Genomic DNA, 21,373 nt, shown 5'->3' with positions numbered 1-21,373 from the left:
GAATTAGTGGCATATCTGTCGACATCCTTGATTTGTCTCTCAATGCTGACACATACACACACCCCAAGTGTGGTTAGAAGGGACAACAAAAAACAGGCATAGAGAAAATTCAAGGCAGAACGGCGAGAGGATCCTTTTGAACTGTTCGTGGAGATGGTCTCATTCATATTTCATGCAACTGAGATATTGGAATTCTATTTCTAGCCATTTCATTGTGGCTCAGGTGAAGTTTCCTAAAGGTAAAATCCAAACAGGAATATTATTCCTGTGGTCTCTGAAAGAAGCGATTGACAGCATCAAAGACTGGTGTCTTGCCTCCCGTGTTTCCATCTTCTGAGGGGACTGCAACAAAGGCTTCCCACTGTTGCCTTCACACAATTAACAAAGAATGACCGAATACAGATATGGCCAGATATATAGCTGGGAATGGGACTACAATTTATTTTTCATCTTAATAGTATTAGGAGAGATAATTATTGCACCAATAATTCTTAGTGTCACTTGATGACCTCCAGGCCTGGCCAGTGCTCAGTGTGTCTTATGACCATTAAAACAGTTTTCAATGTGTTTCCTGCGATCGCATGTTGATACCTCATGAACAGTCCCATTGCCATTACATAGAGGGTAAAATTACAGCGAGTCGTGAAGACATGTAATCAGAGTTCATTCATATAGAGACTGTGTGGGGCTCAATCGGAGTCGTTATTGTGAGAACATGCATACACTCTCAAGTGCACACAACTGGGTCTTTATGTGCACACATGGTAGACACAGGCGTATTCTACTCGAATGACACTGTAGGTTTAGCTTTTGCTCTTGAACAGAAAATGATATTTGAATGTAAAATATCCGTCACGGTAGAAAATACAGCTGACAGCTGGCACAGAGAATAACCGTATCCATCTTTAATTGCCCTGGTTGAATGTGTGCTCAATGTACAGTACATCTGTTTTATTGTGGGGGAGGGGGTTTGTATTATATGTGCATATTCTATTTTTTACATGTATTGATCTTTACTTTTAAGCTCTGGAAGGAGGCTACATGTTTAAATGCTCAGCATGTTTGAATGTGTTGTTCTTTTCCAAGATAAATGAAATGGTGGTGATGTCGTTAGTAAGAATAAGAATGGTAACCAAACATTAATCCTACTGTGAATCACTATCCCCTAGTGATTATGAGGGCTCAGCAGCTTAGCTCCAAGCTAACTCAGTCAAACTTGAATCATACATTTCATACCCAACGAGAGACTCATGGTTAAAATAAACAACCATTCACAAGCAGACAGGAGTGAATCAGAACCTGAATCTGACAGTCGATACTAAGTGTTGAAAGGCAACAGAAAAAAAAATAATCTTGAGGCTACTTTTGAAAGAAGCACTCAGAGAGAATCTAAAGTCCTCAATGAGGTTATTTGAGCAACTACAAAGCACAAAAACCAAAGGCAGCTTCACTTGACCATCAGTATAGACCAGTGCCAGATGACTGAGAAATCCGGGCAATTTGTTTTGAGCATGTAGACACATTATGGAGGAAGGCCATTAATTGCTTCAAATATAAGTACGATCATTTTAAAATAAACCCTAGTGTGTACTGGAGGCCAATGCAGTGATTTGAGGAGAGGTTTAATGTACCGGTACTGTGCTTCCTTTTTTAGTCCCTGTTAAAACTCCTTACCAACAGGGGACTGAGTGTAAGGTGCACATATTGATTGTTAATCCTGCGCACATGATGATAGGATTAGTGTGCCCAAATCCAAATTAACTTTGCAGCTAATTAACACCTTAATTACATCACTATAGACAAATATGGTATTTGGGGGAATAAGGCTGATTTTAGATGGTAATAGAAAGCTCGCTCTAGAAAAAGATAAACGGCTATATTAACAGTCTGACTGGTACTCATTATTCTATTGTACTATTCATGTGTAAAATCAGTCGAGTGCCCCTTCAAAAGAAAGTCAGCGGTTCAAACAAAAGGTGTTGAGTTTGAAAGAAGTGGGCATTAAAGGACCCATATATACGAGATTGGCTCTCAACATGGCAACGGCTGAGCCGGTGGCGAGCAGCTAACAGTGCAAACAACGGCAACAGTGCCGGCAGACCAGACGGTGTTTAAATGAGGGGGAACCGGAGGGCGGGTGCTACGCTTCCGTGACAACGTCGTCACCTGGGACCGCGTTATCAGCTGTATCCGTCCTACGAGCTCATGGCAGAGCAACGGTCGTGGGTTAGCCAGTGGGGCACTCTCACATGCACAAACATGCACTAAAAATACGTGCGGCCAGCACTGCTACGTGAACAAAGAACAGAGAAGCTCGGAAAACAACACACACTGAGGGCCAGTGACCTCATTCTCTTCTCAGGTACTCCACTATATCGTTATATAGCAAATAGTTGTTTGCTGCTTTATCACGCATGCTCTGACTATTGATTGTATCACCTTTAAGAAGACAAGGAGGGTTAAAGTAAATTTGCTATCCAGTTGCATTCTGGGAAATGTAGGATCCAGCATTTTTGGAGCGTGACCCACAATACAAAAATGTCAGCATGATTCATGTCAGCATGATTCTTTTTTTAGTCTGTCCGCAATTATATTGAAGTGTAAGAGTAAATCATTGGAGTGCCTCTATTAAACAAATTCACAAACGCATGCACTGATTCTGTCAGCAGAGCAGTCTGTGGTCTTTGTCGCGGTCAATGCAATATTTCAAGTGTCAGCGTAAATGATCGACGTGACATGTTGGCTATCAGGATAATTCTGTGCTGTGGTTAAGCACAGTAAAAGGGAAAGCTGACTTTTTATTCCTACAAACACTCTTGCAGATCTATTTTGTTCTTTCTCAAGTAATGGTCTTGGTTCTTGTAGTTTAAAAAAGATTTAATGTGAAGTGAATTTATAATACTGTTAGAGCTGGAGTGTTATCAGACATTAGGTTTAAAAATACACTGTCGCTATTCAAAGAACGGTATGCATAAATGTTGCATAAATATCCAAAAGTAACAAATGCAAATTTTCTGTGAGTGTCAGCTTCACAAATACACTTTTGTATTATCCACAATTCATTTTAAAACAGGCCCCATTCACATATGAAACAAGAAATCACAGGCATTGTACATCATATGCTTGTCAATGTCTAATGAATTTACATGAGTGATAAACAGCACTAATGCAGCAGGTGAAAGACATATTCATCACAACACGACAGCCCCTATTTTCTCAGTTTTCCCCAGACCAACTGGCAAACAGGTGTGCAAATGGCGGCGCATGCAAATAATGTTGTCAAATTAATTGAAGTGTTGAAATAATTATCATGATGAATAAGCGTCTTCTAGAGATGAGCATAATATTCCTGTCTCCTGTGGCAACTCCCAGGGCTCTCCTCAGATTAAATGGAATTTAGATTCATTGTGGGGTCTCGGAGGCCCAATGCATTAAAACTCATTTCCAGCAAATTCATCTTGAAAGAGCTCAGCATACTCCAATCACACAAAATAAATACAGCATAGTAATTGAAGCCTCCAAGGATTGGCAAACATTATTACTCCAATTGCTCAATTGTTATGGTAATTTAGGAATCAGTCTCAGTATACTTCAATAGTTAGGTCGCTTGACTCAAATCGTGAGTCACGTCATTGTTGAATTTATTCTCACCTAAGTAACGGCATTTAATTCACTTAGAAATTACCGAAAATCTGCAAATGTCACTCTATCCTACGCTCAATCCATTATATGAATCTCTGTCACTTTAATAGACCGTCGTCTTTCCTCCTCCGTGTCACTCCCTCATTATCTCCCCTCTCACTCAGGCTTCCTTCCTCAAACTCAAAATGCCTCTCTAAGGGACTCCCTCGTCCTTTCCCTCTGTCGCCCTCTTTATTTCCCTTTCCTGCCACCCCCACCCAGCATCATAATAGCTCTGACCTTAGAGGGTCAGTGTCATATCCCTGTAAGAGAGCCAGTCTGGTGATGCATGGTTGGGCACCCAGTCCCATTTCAATCACCAGTCTGGCTGTGGTTAACTGCGCAGCGGGTTGGAGAAGATCCCTCAGGCCAATCAAATATATCCGTCCCCTGAGGTGACTGATGGGGACAGTCAGCAGCTTATCTGCAGTATCTCATCTTGGGTCTTGTGTGTGAAAAAAGAAGATAATGATAGAATCATGTCAAGAAAAGAGGGCCAGTGTAATTTCATTGTAGAGAAAGGGAGGGCCACTAAATGATATGAGGTGATATGATGAAACTGCGTGAAAGAAAAAAAAGATCAAGCTCTTTGGAAACCTTCGTGGCCTCCAGTGTTTATGTTCATGCGTGTCATCGCATACGGCACATGCTTCAGTTGCATGCGCTGGTACGCGTCCGTGCGGGTCTGTGAATGTCTTTTGCACCTACAGTGTTGACACAACAGACCCCCGATCAGAGCCACGCAGATGCTTTTTATATGAACATCAGATCCAATGAACGTTTTCATGACTTAGTTTTGGTTTGTGCCCGCAAATGTGAGAACTACTTTAATGTCAGTTCAAAAGACCTGGCGCCAGGATCTTGAAGAGAGAAAGGGAATGTGGAAGCAGAATAGCCCCGAAGAGATCGTGCATGCACAAGCTCTGCTGCACTGTAAGATATTCTTCAACTCTTGCTTGTAGCCTTTTCCCAACAGCTGCTAAGAGAATGTTACTGTTCCATGTTACGGAAATTTTAGTTGTCTTGTTATTTCCTCAAGTCAGTCTTTCATGCACGACATACACTGCATGGATGACAACTGATTTCAACCCTAATTGGTCACCTCTGATTTTGGTTAAATTAAAAAATGTCTGGCATTTGAGAAAGATGAATGACAAGCTGCAGTAAGATTATTTTGATATTATTGTAATATTTAACACTATGGCTTGACTGTTGTCTCATCTCTATAGACAGCTTCTGCATTCATATGCAGAACGGGAATGGGATAGGAGGAGTTTTTGGTATCAGTAAACAGTGCGTGTGAAGAGTAAAATAGGTGGAATGCATTGGCCGAAATGCAATCTTGGATCCCACCGGGTATAGATGAGGATGATTCCGATTTGTATTGGTTTGAAAGGAGCTTGTAAGCTGGTTCCTTTTTAAAACAATCCGGTCGTACACATTGTCTCTCAACTCCAACTCCAGTCTTGCAATCTCAAGTTACAAATGGGACAGCACGGAAAAGAAAGTCTTGGCCCGGATATCCGCAGGCTACACATGAACCCCAGAAATATAGCCCCTTGCCCCCAGAGACTCATCCGTCATCAGACAGATAGCTGATGGGTTCAGAGATTGACAGTTGTCTTGATTGAGTGTGCTGTGATACAAATACAACTCAATGTTGTTGCAACACAGACCATATTGCCTACACCTTCCCAGCTGCCTGCAGACCCATAGTCTCCATTTTTCTTCTTTTTTGTTGAAGCAAAGTATGTTCCAAGTAATGCTGCCTGTCTCCTTTTTTGGGAGGATGCTATCTTGTTTTAGTAAAACTTAATTTGTGTAAGCATCTGCTTTGTGTACATTCTGAGCATAGAAACCATAGGAGGTGTGGCGTGAGTGTGATTCAGAAGAACATACCGTATCTGCCTGCCCACATTGATGCACACTTTGCAAAGGACATATGTCTCATTGCTCAGTGATGTATACTGCATGACCTCCTCAAACATGCACACAGGCAATAATGGGACATGGGAATCCCTGGGTCGTCTATATACATCCACTGGTCATCAGTGGGTTCATTGCAGCTAATCTCAAACAGTTGTTAAACGGGCAATAAGATGATATCTATATATATATATATATATATATATACACACAACCAAACACACATACTGAAATTGAGAACCCAGATCGCGTCAACCTCGTTTCGTTGACTCTCTTTCATTACCTCCTCTGGTTTTACGGGAACACACAAGATGTAGATCAATGCTTCTTAATCCCAGTTCTGAGGACTCCGGGTGGTTTTAAATCTTACACGGTGCAGTCATGCTGCTTTACAGCCTGGGCATCCAAGGTAAAGTCATACAGATGAGATGGCCGCTATTCAAATCACCAAGGGTTTTCAACCTTGGTACAGAAAACCTAGGTGCCAGATCTAATGGATCGTAATCTTTACAGTATGACAAACTGAAGTACTTTTGCTGTAAAAACTGCTTTTATGGGCAATAAATCGATAAGATATACAAACCTACAATACATAAGCTATAGTCTGGTAAACAAATTAGTTTCTTCTTACAGCCTTCCCCTCTTTTTGTATCAGTAGCAGAACGGCATTAGTAATGCATGTTTCTAGGTTTGCCTTGTAATGGCTGCATGCACTGAAGTCCATTTAGACCGAGTTTTTCCCTTCATGATTCCCTCTATGCTCCCCTGCTGTGGCGGTGCTCCTTACTCCCAGACTCTTTTAGCAATTCTCGAATAAAACGGAGAGGGGGAAATTCTAGTGCTAAGGCAACAATTTTACATCTCAATGTATATTATATATATTTCATTCATTTCCTTCAACTTTTATTGTGTTTTGAGGAGTGGCCTCGGAGAAGCGACGACAGCGTATTTATCTTCTTTTTTCTTTGTGGCGATGCAGCTCTTTAGTGCTTTGACATGTGGCATCTAATCTGATGGAAGATATTTATAAATCCTCTACCTTAGCCGTTCCTATCTTTTTTTCCCTGTTCATTTAACTTGTTCTTTTCTTATTTATTGTCACATTCTCCACACGCAGTGTCGTGATTTGTATGACTTAACCCCTCTCATCTTGGTTTTCTTCCTCTTCTCCTTCCTCATTCCATCCTCTCCTCCCTCCCTCGCCTCCCTCCCTCTCTGTAGCCTGTAATGATCTGGTGGCCTCAGGCAGTGACAGGAAGCCCAATGCTTTGGTCCAGGTGGCTGTCATAGATCCCCACAAGCAGCACCTCGTCTCTCATGCCTACACAGAGATAGTGGAGGTAAGGCCACACACACACACACACACCTGTACAGACACACACATGCACTATCCTCTCTCCGACCTTTGATGTTTGTTGTTTTGCTGTGTCTCTGGGTCACTGGGTCCTGGTTGGTGTTCCTTCCAACACTGTCCGCCCTCCTTTTTCTCAACCTTTTTTCGCCCATCTGACTCATTGAACTGGAACAGACAATGAGCTTTTACTTTCTATTTCCTGTGACAGTCTAGACATCTGAAAGAGTTTATGTGTGGCTCTCAATCAGTATCATCCCTCAGTATGCACAGTATATGTTTTGGGGTTTCATAGTGTGGGAGTTCCATACAGTGAGAGTGTTTTGTGGGCTTTAACCTCTTTAAATGCTTCTTTTATTAACTCCAGTCTGACATTGCTGTGGGCACGACATTAGTCACACAAGTGTTTTTTTAGGCGGCAACAGCTGCCCCCTGTCCCACTATGGAACACACGCGCGCATATATATATATATAAATATATACATACACACACAATTGTTTGTCTCTCCTCATGCAAGGGCAAAGTTTCCTGACGCATTTTATTTTCCTGCTAATCCAGTGAAGCTAAATGTGTATAACCGTCTCTTTCAAAGACTGCATTTAGACTTTTCCCCTCAGTCCTGTCAAGGCAACAGGAGTGTGTGTGTGTGTGTGTATGTGTGTGTGTGTAGAAACACAGGATGTGGTAGGATACTGTATGCTGGCTCAGCCAGCTCTGCAGACACTGAGTACCGCTGGAGTTTTGATTTCATGGCTGTAATGTTCAGGATTTTGAGAAGGATCTGAGGATATGGACTGCTTTCGTCTTCACAAAAAACGGGTACGTGCGCATTCGGTGTGATTTTACAAGTCTGTTTTAAAGGAGAGGTTTGCAGCCTCAGAAGACATGTTTAAGATAGTCGAGGAGTTTTCTCTGCCATATATTAATTGTGTTAGTCTGGATAGTATATTATAAATGAAGATACTTGCCATAACACAAGTATGTCTAGCATTGCACACAGAAATCCGATCAATCTGATAAGTAATATGAGAGTTGCTATGACCCAGAAGCAGCACAACATTGAAAATATTCAATATGACTTGTGTGTGTGTGTGTGCGCTAGAGAGCCTCATTGTGTGTGAATAATGCATCTGAAAACTGCTCAACTGCCACTTGCGTTTCTCCTGTTTGTCACATTCCCGGGATGCCTACTCTCAACAGCTGCCTCCGGCTTTGCTGGAAACTGAGTCTTGGTTGCATGGAAGCTTCAGCATTTGATAGGCGTATTATCAGGAACCCACGGGATATGATATAAGGGTTTCATTTAGAAGATAAATGAAGGAACAAGCCCTCTTTACCCATGAATCACAGGGGTCAGGTAAAAAGAACAGGATAGCATTTAATCACATTGGATCTGAACTTTCTCCTCTTCAGTTAAACGACCTCTCCCTGTTTTATTTGTTGAAAAGGGCAGTTTTGGAGAATACACTGCCTCTGAATATATCTTAAATCACTAACTGCTACTGTTCCAAAACATAAAACATCGTGTTACCTTATGTTAGAAGTAGTGTGATCAGACTATAAGTGACAATAAAGGTCAGTATGATTACTAATATTGATTAGAATGCTTTTAAATTTGATATCTGGTGTTATTATTATTATTACAAAGCACACCGTTAACATTAGCACATAGTTTACACTCAATAGTATTGATTCACTGTATGGTATGAAACTGGATCACACTGCCATATTTTCACAAAAGACAGACCCTCTTTATCGCCACAGAGCGAGTGTACCGGTATGTCTCAATGTGAGTACTGTATCCTGATCTACTGTTCGTAGAACAGAAAGGACCAGTGACAACTTAAGAAGAAAATGGAAAGCCCTGTAAATCTCTTTACAGTGCAACAGGAAGCGTCTTCGACAAATTGTATTTTGAAGCTGGAGAAACAAAAATGCTATCGAGCGTCTGGTACGGAAATCTCATTCCTGAAACACGGGCAATAGCTCCAGGGGTGATGGGACTTGAGGGGATTTGACATCACGGAAAGCCAAGGGATAAAACAGCCTTTGATGTCATGCTAGTCAAGCGAAGAACCCCCTGCCTGGAACAAGTTCAGAAAGTCTAGTCTGTCTGTGTGTGTGTGTGTGTGTGTGTGTGTGCACGACCCAATCCAATCATACACACACACACACACACACACACACACACACACACACACACACACACACACACGCACACACCCTCTAATGGCCTAAATTGGCCATTCCACAGAGGTTTGCAACCCAAACAAAAAGACGAGAGAGGGGCAGCTGTTTCCCAAAGCATACTTGTATGACAGACTGGCTTACTTCTCTGCGTAGATGGAGACAGGCTTACCACTTTAGCTCATCTCAGCCCATCGGTAGCGCTAAGAAGATTCAGCCGCAGCTGAGGCTGCCAACCATGCTGGTAAGTCTGAATGAGGCCTATTCAGTGTGCCAGTGAGGCAAGCGTAAGGGCTTGTGTGTGTGTGTGTGTGTGTGTTTATGTGTGTTTGTGACTGTACCTGCACATTCTTGAGTATAATGGCTCTGTCTGTCTTTTTGTTAATGTACAGCACTGGTATATATCCAGCTTTGCACTAAGCTCAAAGCAGTGCAATGGTTCCACTGTGGAATGGTTCCACCCGCTGTGCTGTGTTTAGGATATTAGAGTACACAAACCACAAAGCTTCATGGCTCGCGGCAAAGTGGCAGCGAGCATCAAGACTGGTATTACCATGTCTAGAGAGGCTGAAACAAGAAGCGATATACTTGTTTTATTTCCCCTCTGTCAGCGCATGGACGATTTCTGAAGGATCAACAGGGTTAGTGGTGCGGTGAGGTGGTGTGTCTGTGTATTCCCTCCGTGTGTATGTGTGCAGTTGAACACATAATTCTACCTTTGTGTGTGATTAAATACGCCGCTGTTTTTTAGCTCGCTTCACGCATTGGCTCCCAATCCTCTCGACATTCCTTATTGTAGCAAAGGATTTGAGGCTTGTTGGTCGGTCCAGTTCCAAAATGAACTTCAACGAAAAAATAATTCTCCAGCCAAAATATTTTTCAACCGGCCATGAAACTGCATAATATACACAAACAAACGAGCAGGTCCTATTTGTGGAGTACTGTTGAGAATAAATCTCATGTTGAGGAGAAAACTCAGGTGAACAGACTTAGGTCGAGGCGTTTAGCTCAATTCAAGCAATAAGGTTTATTTGTGACAGAAGTATTATGTCCAGCAGTTAAACGTGCACGGACCTAAAAAGTTCACTCTGTAGGAGTGAATGAAAAAGCTAAAAGGCGCTTAGACAGAGTGCGCATGCGTTCATATATTAGGTCCTCCTTTTGGAGCCTATTGGTCAAAGCAATAGTAGGAGGCGGATTTGTTTTTAGCATTCAAATAGCCTGATGGAGCACTGAGCATCTCCGCCCACACTGGCTCACGTCCAGGATCCGCCTTCTCTGGAACGTCAGTGTGTGAGATGTTGATTGAGCCGCATATTGTTATGTTCGGCCAACTAGATAAGCTAGGCGCTAGATATGCAAGGGCGCCTCTTTCTATCTCTAAGATGGAGCAGGCAGTTGAGACTGGTTCTCTGTAAGACTATGTGACATTTAACTGGGGCAAAAGCTATCCTTCAGAGTTCTAGTAATTTCCACGTTGTTCAGGCGAGTGCGGGAGTGCCCCACCTGGCGTTTTTGACCTTCTTGTACTAGAACTCACATATCCGCGTATAAGCTGTGTTTAACATTGAATGAATGTATATTTTTATTTACAAATCCCCCTTTTCACACCTGCTAGGTGTGAACTTCTATGTTTTGGAACTACTCATTCAATGGCTGTAACTCTATGTTTAGGTCCCTATCATCTGAATCGTCTGGATCGGAAACTGGTGGGGTGCTATGTCTAGTTCGGGTGTGTGTCTGATTCGGGGATGGTGAGGGAGGGGGGGCAGTTGAATTAGATGGGTGCTGTTGTGTCTGATACTTGGTTTCTAATCCCCAGATCAGTAAGGCAACTAATATGCCCATGCCCACCCCCATTATAGTTTTCTTCCCACATTCCCACCCCTTCCCAGGTGAAGCGCTGCCGACCTCGGTCGGCGGGGTTTGCATAAGGGTCCCCTAGACAGCGTCTAAGTTCCTGATGCATTTTCCAAATTAGTGCGAATTTCTCCTAGTGTTCTGGTTGGTACCGGTGCTGGGACACAATGTGTCAGGTGGTGCCAAGGGGCGCCTGATTTGCCCTTGACCTGGACCGAGTGTGAAGTAACCTCCTTCACCTCGTACGGCCCAGTCCACCTGGGGTCAGTCCACTTGCGCTTGTGAACCTTGACCCTGACCCAATCACCTACTTGTATCTGCTTTCCAGCTGCCGCTGCTTCAGGTACTGCTCGAGTCCTCTCGATCTGCTTGGAGAGAGCTTCAGCAAGGGAAGTTAGGGCACTCATATAGTCAGACATTTCAATCTGCTGTACATCCAGAGGTGGCATATGACCTCCATCTCTGGGTGGACCTGGCATCGGCCGGCCAGTCATGATCTCGTGTGGGGAGAGATGTGTTTCTCCCCCTTTTCCGGACCTCATGGCCATAAGGGCCAGGGGCAGGGCCTCAACCCATGTTAATTTGGAGCCCGCGCAAACTTTGGCAATTTTGGCCTTAAGGCAAGGCAAGTTTATTTGTATAGCACATTTCAACAACAAGGTAATTCAAAGTGCTTCACATAAAACCATTAAAAGCATCAAAACATGAGGCAAAAGAAAAGGAGATTTAAAAACAATTAAAGAAACAGTGTAAGAAATAAAATTCAGTCGTAAAAAGTAAAGGAGATTTAAAACATACATTGAAACAATAATTGATGTCTCCCTGAGACATTACGCTGCACGCAATCAACCATACACTGCCGCAATTCTCAAGGGCCTGATTCGCTCGTTCCACCAGGCCCTGAGATTGCGGGCGATAGACTGACCCGAATCGGTGTGTGATTCCCAGAGATTGCTCTACCTGTGCGAGCATGGTGTTGCTAAAGTGTGATCCGTTATCAGAGCGGATGCATCTCGGCACTCCGTAACGGGGAATCAGTTCTGTCTGCAGCCACCTTACAACTGTCTGCGCGTCTTCTCTCTTGGTGGGAATTGCTTCCACCCATCTTGAAAATCTGTCTACCAATACCAAGATGTACCTCTTTCCCTGCACTCTGTTCTCTAGTCCCATATCTGTATAATCTATGCTGATGTCTTGGAAACAGGCAGAGGGCACGGGATAAGATCCCATCGGTGTCTTGAATGGTTTTCTTGGGTTGTGATTTCCACAAATTTGACATTCATCGCAGAAGAGGAAAGATATCGCTTCCATGTGCGGATGCCACCATAGTTGTTTTAAATTGTCCAATGTCCGTTTCTTTCCCTCGTGTGTAGGTCCGTGGGCCCCTGGTAGGAGTGCTGCACACAGTTCTGCTGAGGCAACCACTCTGCCGTCGTGGGCTCTCCACAGACCTTCTTTGTCTTTTGAGGCTCCTTTTCGTGTCCATTCGGACCATTCCTAAGGTCCTGCTTTCTTTTGATGTTCTTTGATGTGCTCGATTGTGAGCTCAGGGCGGATGTTGGCTTCCAGTGGATGGCCCATGACAATATGAGATTTTCCACAGTGTCAAGTTTTGATGTGTGATACATCAGTACCTGTCTCTCACCCCCCTTTTTCTGGAAGAGTACAGCATTGAGTAGGCTGTCTCTTTCGGAAACATCAAGGTGGAACGGTAGGGAGTAGTCTGGGGAAATGAGTGCGGCGGCATGTGCAAGTGCTTGCTTCAAGTGGGAGAAAGCTGCTTCAGCCTCTTTTCTCCATGTGAGGGTGGCAGTAAGATTTCTGGTGCCCACTTCCTTCAACATCTCTCTGAGAATGGTGGTGTTGTTGGTGTAGTCTGGGATATGGGCTCGTGAGTAGCCTGTTAAACCCAGAAATGAGAGAAGAGTGGCAACAGTGAGCGGTTGGGGATGTTGCAAGATGGTGGCCCTGTGCGTGTGTGACATTTAGAGTGCAATGGACGTGGTCCAGGGGAGTTTTGTATGGGAAAAGCTGAATGATTTCATGACAACGTACTAGTTGGTGGGTTGGACGAGACATGGACACCGTCTTGGTTCATCCAGATGATCAGATTGAGGCGAGTCATCAGATCGCGTCCTAGCAGGTTGACAGGGCAGTTTGGAGCAGAGAGAAAGCTGTGCATGAAGGTTGCATCTTGAAATGTGATGGGGAGAGGGGTGGTGTAACATTGTCGAACTGGAGTACCAGAGACTCCCACCACTGACACAAACCGGTCCGACAACGGTTGCGTAGTCATCACACTCGAACAGGTGGCTCCAGTATCGACGAGGAAGGTGTGATCCTGTCCATTTACTGAGCACCTGATTAAGGGTTCGCTGGTGAGGCCGAAATGTAGAGTGTGTGACGCCAGTGATTGAGGGGCGTGTCAATAGGGAGGACTGTTGTAACCTCCTGGCCATTGCTGTTGGCTACTTGCCTGTGTGGCATGGGCCCCGCCTTGGGGACCATGTCCCTCGTCCCAAGGAGCCTGATGGGCCCCTTGCTGTGGTCTTTGTCCGTCGTAGCCATGTCCGCCTCCTCCTCTGGAGTATTGTCCTCTTCCTCTCTGTGCTTGCTGCAGTGCTGACATGCAGTCTCTTGCGAAGTGTCCCGGTTTCCCACAGTTGTAGCAGAAATAGGATGCTCCCCTTTTTCCAGGTGCTCCTCTTTTTCTGGCTTTGGGGGGCGGGCCATGGGACCGAAGGTGATACTGGGGGGGAGGAACCAGAGGAAGTGCTGGAGACAGGCCAGTTGAGGGCGGGGGAGGGGCCGAGGCCAGAGATGCCTGGCCCGGTTCCTGTGCAGTCTTTTCCAGACCTACCGGGGCTTGAGTGGTAGGGGTGATGTCGAGGGGGGTGATGTCGAGTGCCTGATGGGGCCTGGTTTGTTCTTTTCCGGTCGGCATGTCCACCTGTATCCGATCCGTCATGGCCGTTCCTAGTGCCATCATTGCCACTCGCTGTTCCTCTTCTCTGTCTTTGCGGGCTTGCTTCAGTGGGTTAGCGAACCCCCATCGCTTGGTTTGATTTGTCGTTTGATTTCTCTCTGCAGTCTGTGCGTAGGCCACTCGTTTTGTCAAATCGTTGGTAACGAGCAGGAGGTCGTTGATCGATGGAGGTAGTGGACTGGCCGCCTTCCACCATCCCTCCTCTTGCCATCGTTTCATGCAGTTATCCCAATGAATCTTGTCTCTTTTCCATGCAGCCTTGCCTCCTGTGGCTGTTACAGCTTTTTTCAGTTTTGCACGCAGTACTTCTGAGTAGCCACCAGATGGAGCCACAGCTCCAGCCATGTCTTCTTGTGTTCTTCTTTTCTTTTTTTCAGTTCAAGTTTTTTTAATTTTTTTTTTTTTTTAAATCAATTCCAATCTTCTTCTTTTTTTTCAAAATTCTTTTTTTTTTTTTTCAATTCCAATCTTCTTTCTTTTTTTTTTCAAAATTCTTTTTTCAAATTTTTCAATATAAAATGTTTGGATGCAGTACTCCCGAATGTCCACCAGAGGGAGCCAAAGCTCCTGTCGAATGTTCTTCTGCCCTCTGTCCGTTGTTATCTCTCCCTGCTTTGGCTGCAGCTGTCTTTCTTATCTAAGATGTTCACTCCCTTGCCTCTGTGCCTTTGCCTGCTGTGTCTTCGCTCCTAACTCTGTTCACGGTTCTTATGGATATCTATTACATATATTAACCCTCAGCTTTCCTCTTCTATTCTAGTGTTTGTGGTTCTGTGTTTGAGTGCAAAGCTTATGTCTTATGCGTGTGCTCTGCTCCACTGACCGTCAATCTCTGAAAAGCACCCCAACCTGGTGAAAAACACTACAACTTTACAACTACACATGTACTCTCTAACACCTGTACGCTTCACACAGTCACTCACATCCATACCAGATTGACACCATACACTGCCGTCGCTGAAATACGCACAAATCACATATAGATCTGCTCTTATAGCGTTTTCACGAGCACGGTCCCGAAGGAAATGGATACCTAATAGGCATTACTCAACACTCAATCGACCATACACTGCCGTGATTCCACAAATAATCGCACACAGACCTCGTCAGGAAAGGTCTATTGACCTTATTGTTTACAGTGTACGCCTTGTGCGAACACGGTCCCTAAGGAAATGGCGAATTCTTGTGCTACAATTGAATCGATGTCTCCCTGAGATCATCTATGCTGCATGCAAACCCATACACTGCCACTTCTGCAATACTGGTACACAAACCTCATCAATTACCTCATCAATTTGACCTCATCAATTTATTTTTCTCAATTAAAATTCTCTGGATGGATCTTCGTTTTACAGTGTACAACATTGCATGAACCTGGTCCCTTTAGGAAATGGCGTTTTGCAGTCTCCAGACACACTACAGTCACATCAGCGTATTCCAACAACATTTCTATATACTTGATCCAAATCTCAGCTTGCAACTTCGCATAAATCAACAGTGTGGCCCGGAATTCAGTCTTTCAGACCGTCATTGGTCAGCGAACCGAAGCTTTCGCCACGGCTGTGTAACCTCCGAACAGTTATCAAAACTTACACGGTGAACACGATGCCAGTTTATAGAACTTACAATCCTTAATTTCTGTTAGATCCACTCACACACATGTACATTCTATGCTACAAAACCCCCACTGCTGTCATAACAATCCTGTCACAATGCTTCGTCAATTTATCTTTAAAAATTTAGTCAAAGCAATTCATACTCACACCCGGTACTTCTGATCAATTCAATTTGGTTTTTCCTACATACAATTCTGCAGATTTCATTTAAATAGGCTCTGCGCTTACCTTTTGATTGCAGCTGCTTTGATCAGTTTCCCGAGGTGATAAGAATCGTTCCGGCAGGCCTCCGGAATCCCCAGCCTCTCGGGAAAACACCTGTTGTTTTGTCTGTTGACAGAAGAAAAAGTCCGTCACGAGATGTCTCTCCTACTGATCGTTAAAACCATCCTCTGCTACCATGTTGAGAATAAATCTCATGTTGAGGAGAAAACTCAGGTGAACAGACTTAGGTCGAGGCGTTTAGCTCAATTCAAGCAATAAGGTTTATTTGTGACAGAAGTATTATGTCCAGCAGTTAAACGTGCACGGACCTAAAAAGTTCACTCTGTAGGAGTGAATGAAAAAGCTAAAAGGCGCTTAGACAGAGTGCGCATGCGTTCATATATTAGGTCCTCCTTTTGGAGCCTATTGGTCAAAGCAATAGTAGGAGGCGGATTTGTTTTTAGCATTCAAATAGCCTGATGGAGCACTGAGCATCTCCGCCCACACTGGCTCACGTCCGGGATCCGCCTTCTCTGGAACGTCAGTGTGTGAGATGTTGATTGAGCCGCATATTGTTATGTTCGGCCAACTAGATAAGCTAGGCGCTAGATATGCAAGGGCGCCTCTTTCTATCTCTAAGATGGAGCAGGCAGTTGAGACTGGTTCTCTGTAAGACTATGTGACATTTAACTGGGGCAAAAGCTATCCTTCAGAGTTCTAGTAATTTCCACGTTGTTCAGGCGAGTGCGGGAGTGCCCCACCTGGCGTTTTTGACCTTCTTGTACTAGAACTCACATATCCGCGTATAAGCTGTGTTTAACATTGAATGAATGTATATTTTTATTTACAGTACCTACCATTGTATTGCCATTGCTAACCTAAAAAATACAATCTCGCCCCTTTCTGTGAAGCTCACTTCTTCTTTAAACCGAACTTCCACCACGATCTTCATTTTTTTTTTCCTTTAAGTTGATCTGCTCTAGCAATGTTCCGCCCCGTGCACTCTCTTTGCGGTTGGGGCAAGACATTCATGTAGCATTTGTTTTGTCTATCCAACAAACTGATGCAATGTTTCAGCCTTTTGATGCAATAATCAGCTATTGTGCACTGACTCTAAACCACAAATGAACTGAAGTAGAGTAACAGAGGGAAGGGGTTTCCATTTTTAAACATTTAAACCTAAGATCAGACATCGCAGCATTGTCTATTTCAATTTGTGGTTTGGCGATTAGTTGGATCAAGTGATGAGCCTATAACTCAGTTCCTTCTAATATTGAAGTTATGGGCAATAAGTCAGTGTTACCGTTTTATCAACTTTTGGAGAAATAACATTTAAATTAGGGATGCACCGATTTTCAGACCAAGTGCCCTTACTTCATTTGGGTATTTGCCAGTACTGAGTACCAATTGAAGTACTTTATAATACCATTACAGTTCTAGCGATAACTGTGTAATTTTCATCAGAGTTTTGCAGAGTTTGCACTCTGTTAATAGTTAACCATGCTATAATTTAAACTGTTAAAAAAGGTATTAAAAATGAATTGATATTTATTATCTGGCAATAAATGACGGATTTAACGTGTTTGTGGCAGCAATAAACAAAATAAGTTATTGACATTCAGATTTTAGTTTTACATGTGTTAAGAGTTATCTAACAAAATGCAGTGAAACACAATACATTACTGTGCACACTAGCTAGACTATTACACTTGTGATTTTGCCGACAGTTGTCACATACCAAGATTGATTAACCTGAGATTCTTTACAGCTGCTTTTTTTGTTAAGTCAAGGGTGTGAGCATACATTCACATGTCTGCCAGTCTGTCTATGGCAGTCTCATTACTGCTCCCCAGTGTGTCCCCAAACGGTCGCAGAGGGCGGCATTCTAGAAACGCCCATCAGAGCAGAGCAGAGCAGAGGAAGAGGAAGCCCCCAGTGTAAACACAAAGTGCTTTGAATTGGTTCAATTAGACAACACCAAATTACTAAACAATCCTTGAGACTTCCCAGTAAAGCCCCTCAGCTCCTGGTGCAATACAATCTACTTATATTAAGATTTATTGCAGATTCAAAACATCCATTACATCTCCGGCTTTATGTTGGAGGGAATTTTGTCCATGAAGTAACAGCATTAAAGTGAAAGAAAAGTATGATTGTGAGAGACATGAAAAGGTTCCTGCACTAGGAATTGACTCAAAGCCATATTTTAGCTATGGTATGCACCTTAGCCAGGTGAATCTCTAACTACACTTAGAATCATAACATATGTTTTTAAATCATTGGAAACATTGGAAACTCTCAGAATTGTTCCCTTTTTTTTTGAATATTTGTAACTGGGCACAATATCTCGAAAATGGCAGAGAAACCTGCCTTATTTCATGATTCTCTCTCCTGTTTGGCAAAAACAAATCCTCCCAATAGGTGAAACAGGACATACAGGTCCTCACTCTGCGTGCACTGCAGTGGTTTTAGAGAAGGTTTTCAATGTAAAGTACATACCAGTAACAACCTTGTAAAGACATTTTTACAGTGCAATGAAAGCAAGGTCTTTGAAGGCCGTCGTAAAACAAGCCATGCGGTTCAAAAGGCATGGAAGCTAAAGGTTCTGAGTGCTTATGAATATGTATTTGCTAATGCCATACAGCCTTCTGGTATGTTTGAAGACCCAACACTGGGTGCTGGGAACACTGGTTTAATCCCATCACTGTGCCAATTTACCCTTCAACACTTGTTGCGCCTGACCTGCGGTCTCGTTTGGGAGACTGTAGCTATGCCAGAGCTCCAGGTAAACCCACCAGGGTGAGCTCTATCTTCTCCTTTTTTTGTGCCCAGGAGAGGCAGCTTGGGAAGCTGGGGAGCCGAGAGGAATGGGGTGAAACGCTGGGAGGAGGAGGAGGAGGAGGAGGAGGAGGAGGAGGAGGAGGAGGAGGAGGAGGAGGAGGAGGAGGAGGAGGAGGAGGAGGAGGAGGAGGAGGAGGAGGAGGAGGAGGAGCTGAGCCCAGCTGTTGGCTCATTCACCCACCCAAGTCTCCCTCTCTTCTTTTATCCCTTTGGCTTCCTGACTTTTTTTTTTTTGCAGTACAAATGTGCATATAAGTGTGTACACACACACACACACACACACACACACACACACACATGTGTCACCCTGTTTCTGTGTTGTCCCTCTCTCTGACAGGCGAACAAAGACCCGCTGTTCCTGACGGGGGTGACCTTCCCTTCAGAGTATCCTGCTAGCCCGGAGACACTAGTCAAGCTAACTGTGTATGATGCAAAGGACAAGAGCCAGGAATCAGTGAGTAAACAATTGCTGTGTGTGTGTGTGTGTGTGTGTGTGTGTGTGTGTGTGTGTGTGTGTGTGTGTGTGTGTGTGTGTGTGTGTGTGTGTGTGTGTGTGTGTGTGTGTGTGTGTGTGTGTGTGTGTGTGTGTGTGTGTGTGTGTGTGTGTGTGTAAGAGAGCGAAACGAGAATGAGAATGCGTTCAAAGCCAGCCGTGAAGCCGTCATCCCACATGTGTTGGTGGTGCAGCACTGCGCTTTAGACTTTACAAAGAACGAACATGAAAAGCTGTGAGAATTCTGGAGCAGAATCTCATTATGTTTATATTTGTCCTACAGATTTAAGGAGCAACACGTTTGTTGATTTACAGCAGGCAGTGAATTATACTCACTTAGTAATCATTCATCTGAGGGAGTCTCAGACAAAGACCTTAGCCGTGAGTTTTGAAGGAAAAGGGTGTGTAGCCTTGGATTAGCATCTGTGCATGGCAGCCCGTCATTCTCGATGATCCCGTGAGAAAAACCAGCCGGCACATCAGTGGGAATGGGAAAGAGAGCCAGAGATAGAATCCTGAATGGGCCGGTCCCTCTGATTCTGACATTTTAAACAAACTTTATAACAGGCTCTCAAGTGTGGGTGTATGCGTGATCCTAATCAAAGCGCCCCACTAAACCCTGAGTGCCAAGATCTTAATTTGGCCTAATTTATGATGAAACATTCACAACCTCTCAGATGGGTAAGGACACCATCATTGCAGTGGCTGGTATTTGCAAATGTAAAACATTAAGGCCTCTGATTCTGCACCAGCACAAGTGCCACAAACACGGTTCCAATATCATCTTTTTGCACTTAGAGTATGACTGCGTCCAGAGCTTCATCAAACATCTGGGGGCATTTTTTTTCTTGAAGCAACTCCAAGCGTCATTTCCTCTGGATAATTGAAATAATATTTTCATTTGTGTCAATGGGATTATTTTGGGGATCTGTCAGCTCGAGCAGCTACGCATAAACATTCAGACTGTTTTGCTTTTTCTACAGAACATGCACATAAGATTAACTCGATAGAAGCTCTTGATTGCTGAGGTAAAACAAAATGTCGTGGTTATGTAGCCTATCTGCATAGCTTCTTAAATAACTTACAAGCGATTTCTGACACTGGAGACGTAATATCATCTGAAACAGAGACATCATCTGGTCCTGTATGCGTATTTGGTGTGCAGTGTTTTAATATTTGCAACTCCTGTAGACAGTATTGTCCTCTGGACTCCTGTCTCCTGGTAATATAATTTCGGCAGGAAGCTGATACAAGGCCAATACAAACTCCACCTGTTGGTAATACATCCATCCAACTAGTAATGGTTTCACCTGCTGCAGCTTCTTTTCCAGAACGTGTCGCTCTTTGCCAGGATAGCATTGTTTGCCAAATGTTTGCTGCTTGCACGCAGTTTCAACAAATCTCAGGACGTTTTTAGATTGTTCACCAATTCTTAATTCTTGGGAAATGAATGATAACACACATTCTTGCTGTTTGAGAAACACAGATGTTTAAAACGTCATATTTAAAAAGGAAACAACATTGAATGGAAAACAACCAAAAGCTGTATTCTGAACTCGTACAATAGAGTAGTGCAGTTTACCTTATCTTTTACTTGAGTTTTGTCATGTGGCACAGCATTTACTTGCATTTTTTGGGAATATAGCAATGCCTTTATGTGTCGAACTGTATAGTCATCATTTGTCTCTTTGAATTCAACCTTGAAACATAATCCCAGATGGAATTTCCTTGAAATAGGAACACAATGGTTTATTCTAAGGTGTGTATTGAATATTCATGTTGAACAACACCCATGTGAGCTCAACACTGTATAAATTCTCCATTCATCCCCCAACTCCTTCCTAGGGCATTTCTTGTGTTGTGCAGTGCGTTGCCACCAGAGGTTTTACTAAACAGTATGTGATCAGGCAAGCTAATACCTGGATATAAAGATATTTCACTGTATATTTACCACCTAAATTTAAGTTCATAAGAACAGCTATTTACGAAAAGTTAGTTTTCCTAGGCAGGTGCTTTCTAGGGATACTGTAATGTACAGGCACTGGGTAGAATATCTTAATAACTTCTTTAGAATTTGGGATTTTGAATGTCTGTCTTTCATGGGCTGTCCCTCACTCTGTCTCTCTGTGAGTGATCTTGCTCAGTAGCTCCTGTCAGTCTGTCAAGAATATCACTGATACACAACACAGCATTTCACTCAAGAGCTTAAGGCTGAACCAACAGCCTT

At 43.5% G+C, this 21,373-nt stretch overlaps 1 protein-coding gene across 6 annotated transcripts in view; it reads left to right on the top strand.

Annotated features, from left to right (window-relative positions):
* Positions 1-7,692: 7,692 nt before the first annotated feature.
* inpp4b (inositol polyphosphate-4-phosphatase type II B) overlaps positions 7,693-21,373 on the top strand; it is a gene marked incomplete at its 3' end in the record, with an annotated part of 103,670 nt that continues 89,989 nt past the window's right edge. For 4 of the 6 annotated variants that reach the window (XM_079278486.1, XM_079278484.1, XM_079278485.1 and 1 more), the window contains exons 1-2: positions 7,700-7,778; positions 18,991-19,107. In XM_079278486.1, the coding sequence (XP_079134612.1) occupies positions 7,749-7,778; positions 18,991-19,107 (147 nt within the window). In that variant the 5' untranslated portion in view covers positions 7,700-7,748. Of the gene's footprint in view, positions 7,779-9,383; positions 9,391-18,990; positions 19,108-21,373 lie in introns of those variants that run through there. The other 2 variants (XM_079278483.1, XM_079278487.1) reach the window with 2 other exon arrangements.

This window comes from Melanostigma gelatinosum (genome assembly GCF_949748355.1).
Source record: "Melanostigma gelatinosum genome assembly, chromosome: 11".
Lineage (NCBI taxonomy): Eukaryota > Metazoa > Chordata > Actinopteri > Perciformes > Zoarcidae > Melanostigma > Melanostigma gelatinosum.
The sequence above is the reverse complement of the archived record's forward strand: the minus strand, read 5'-3'. Positions and strand labels throughout refer to the sequence as shown.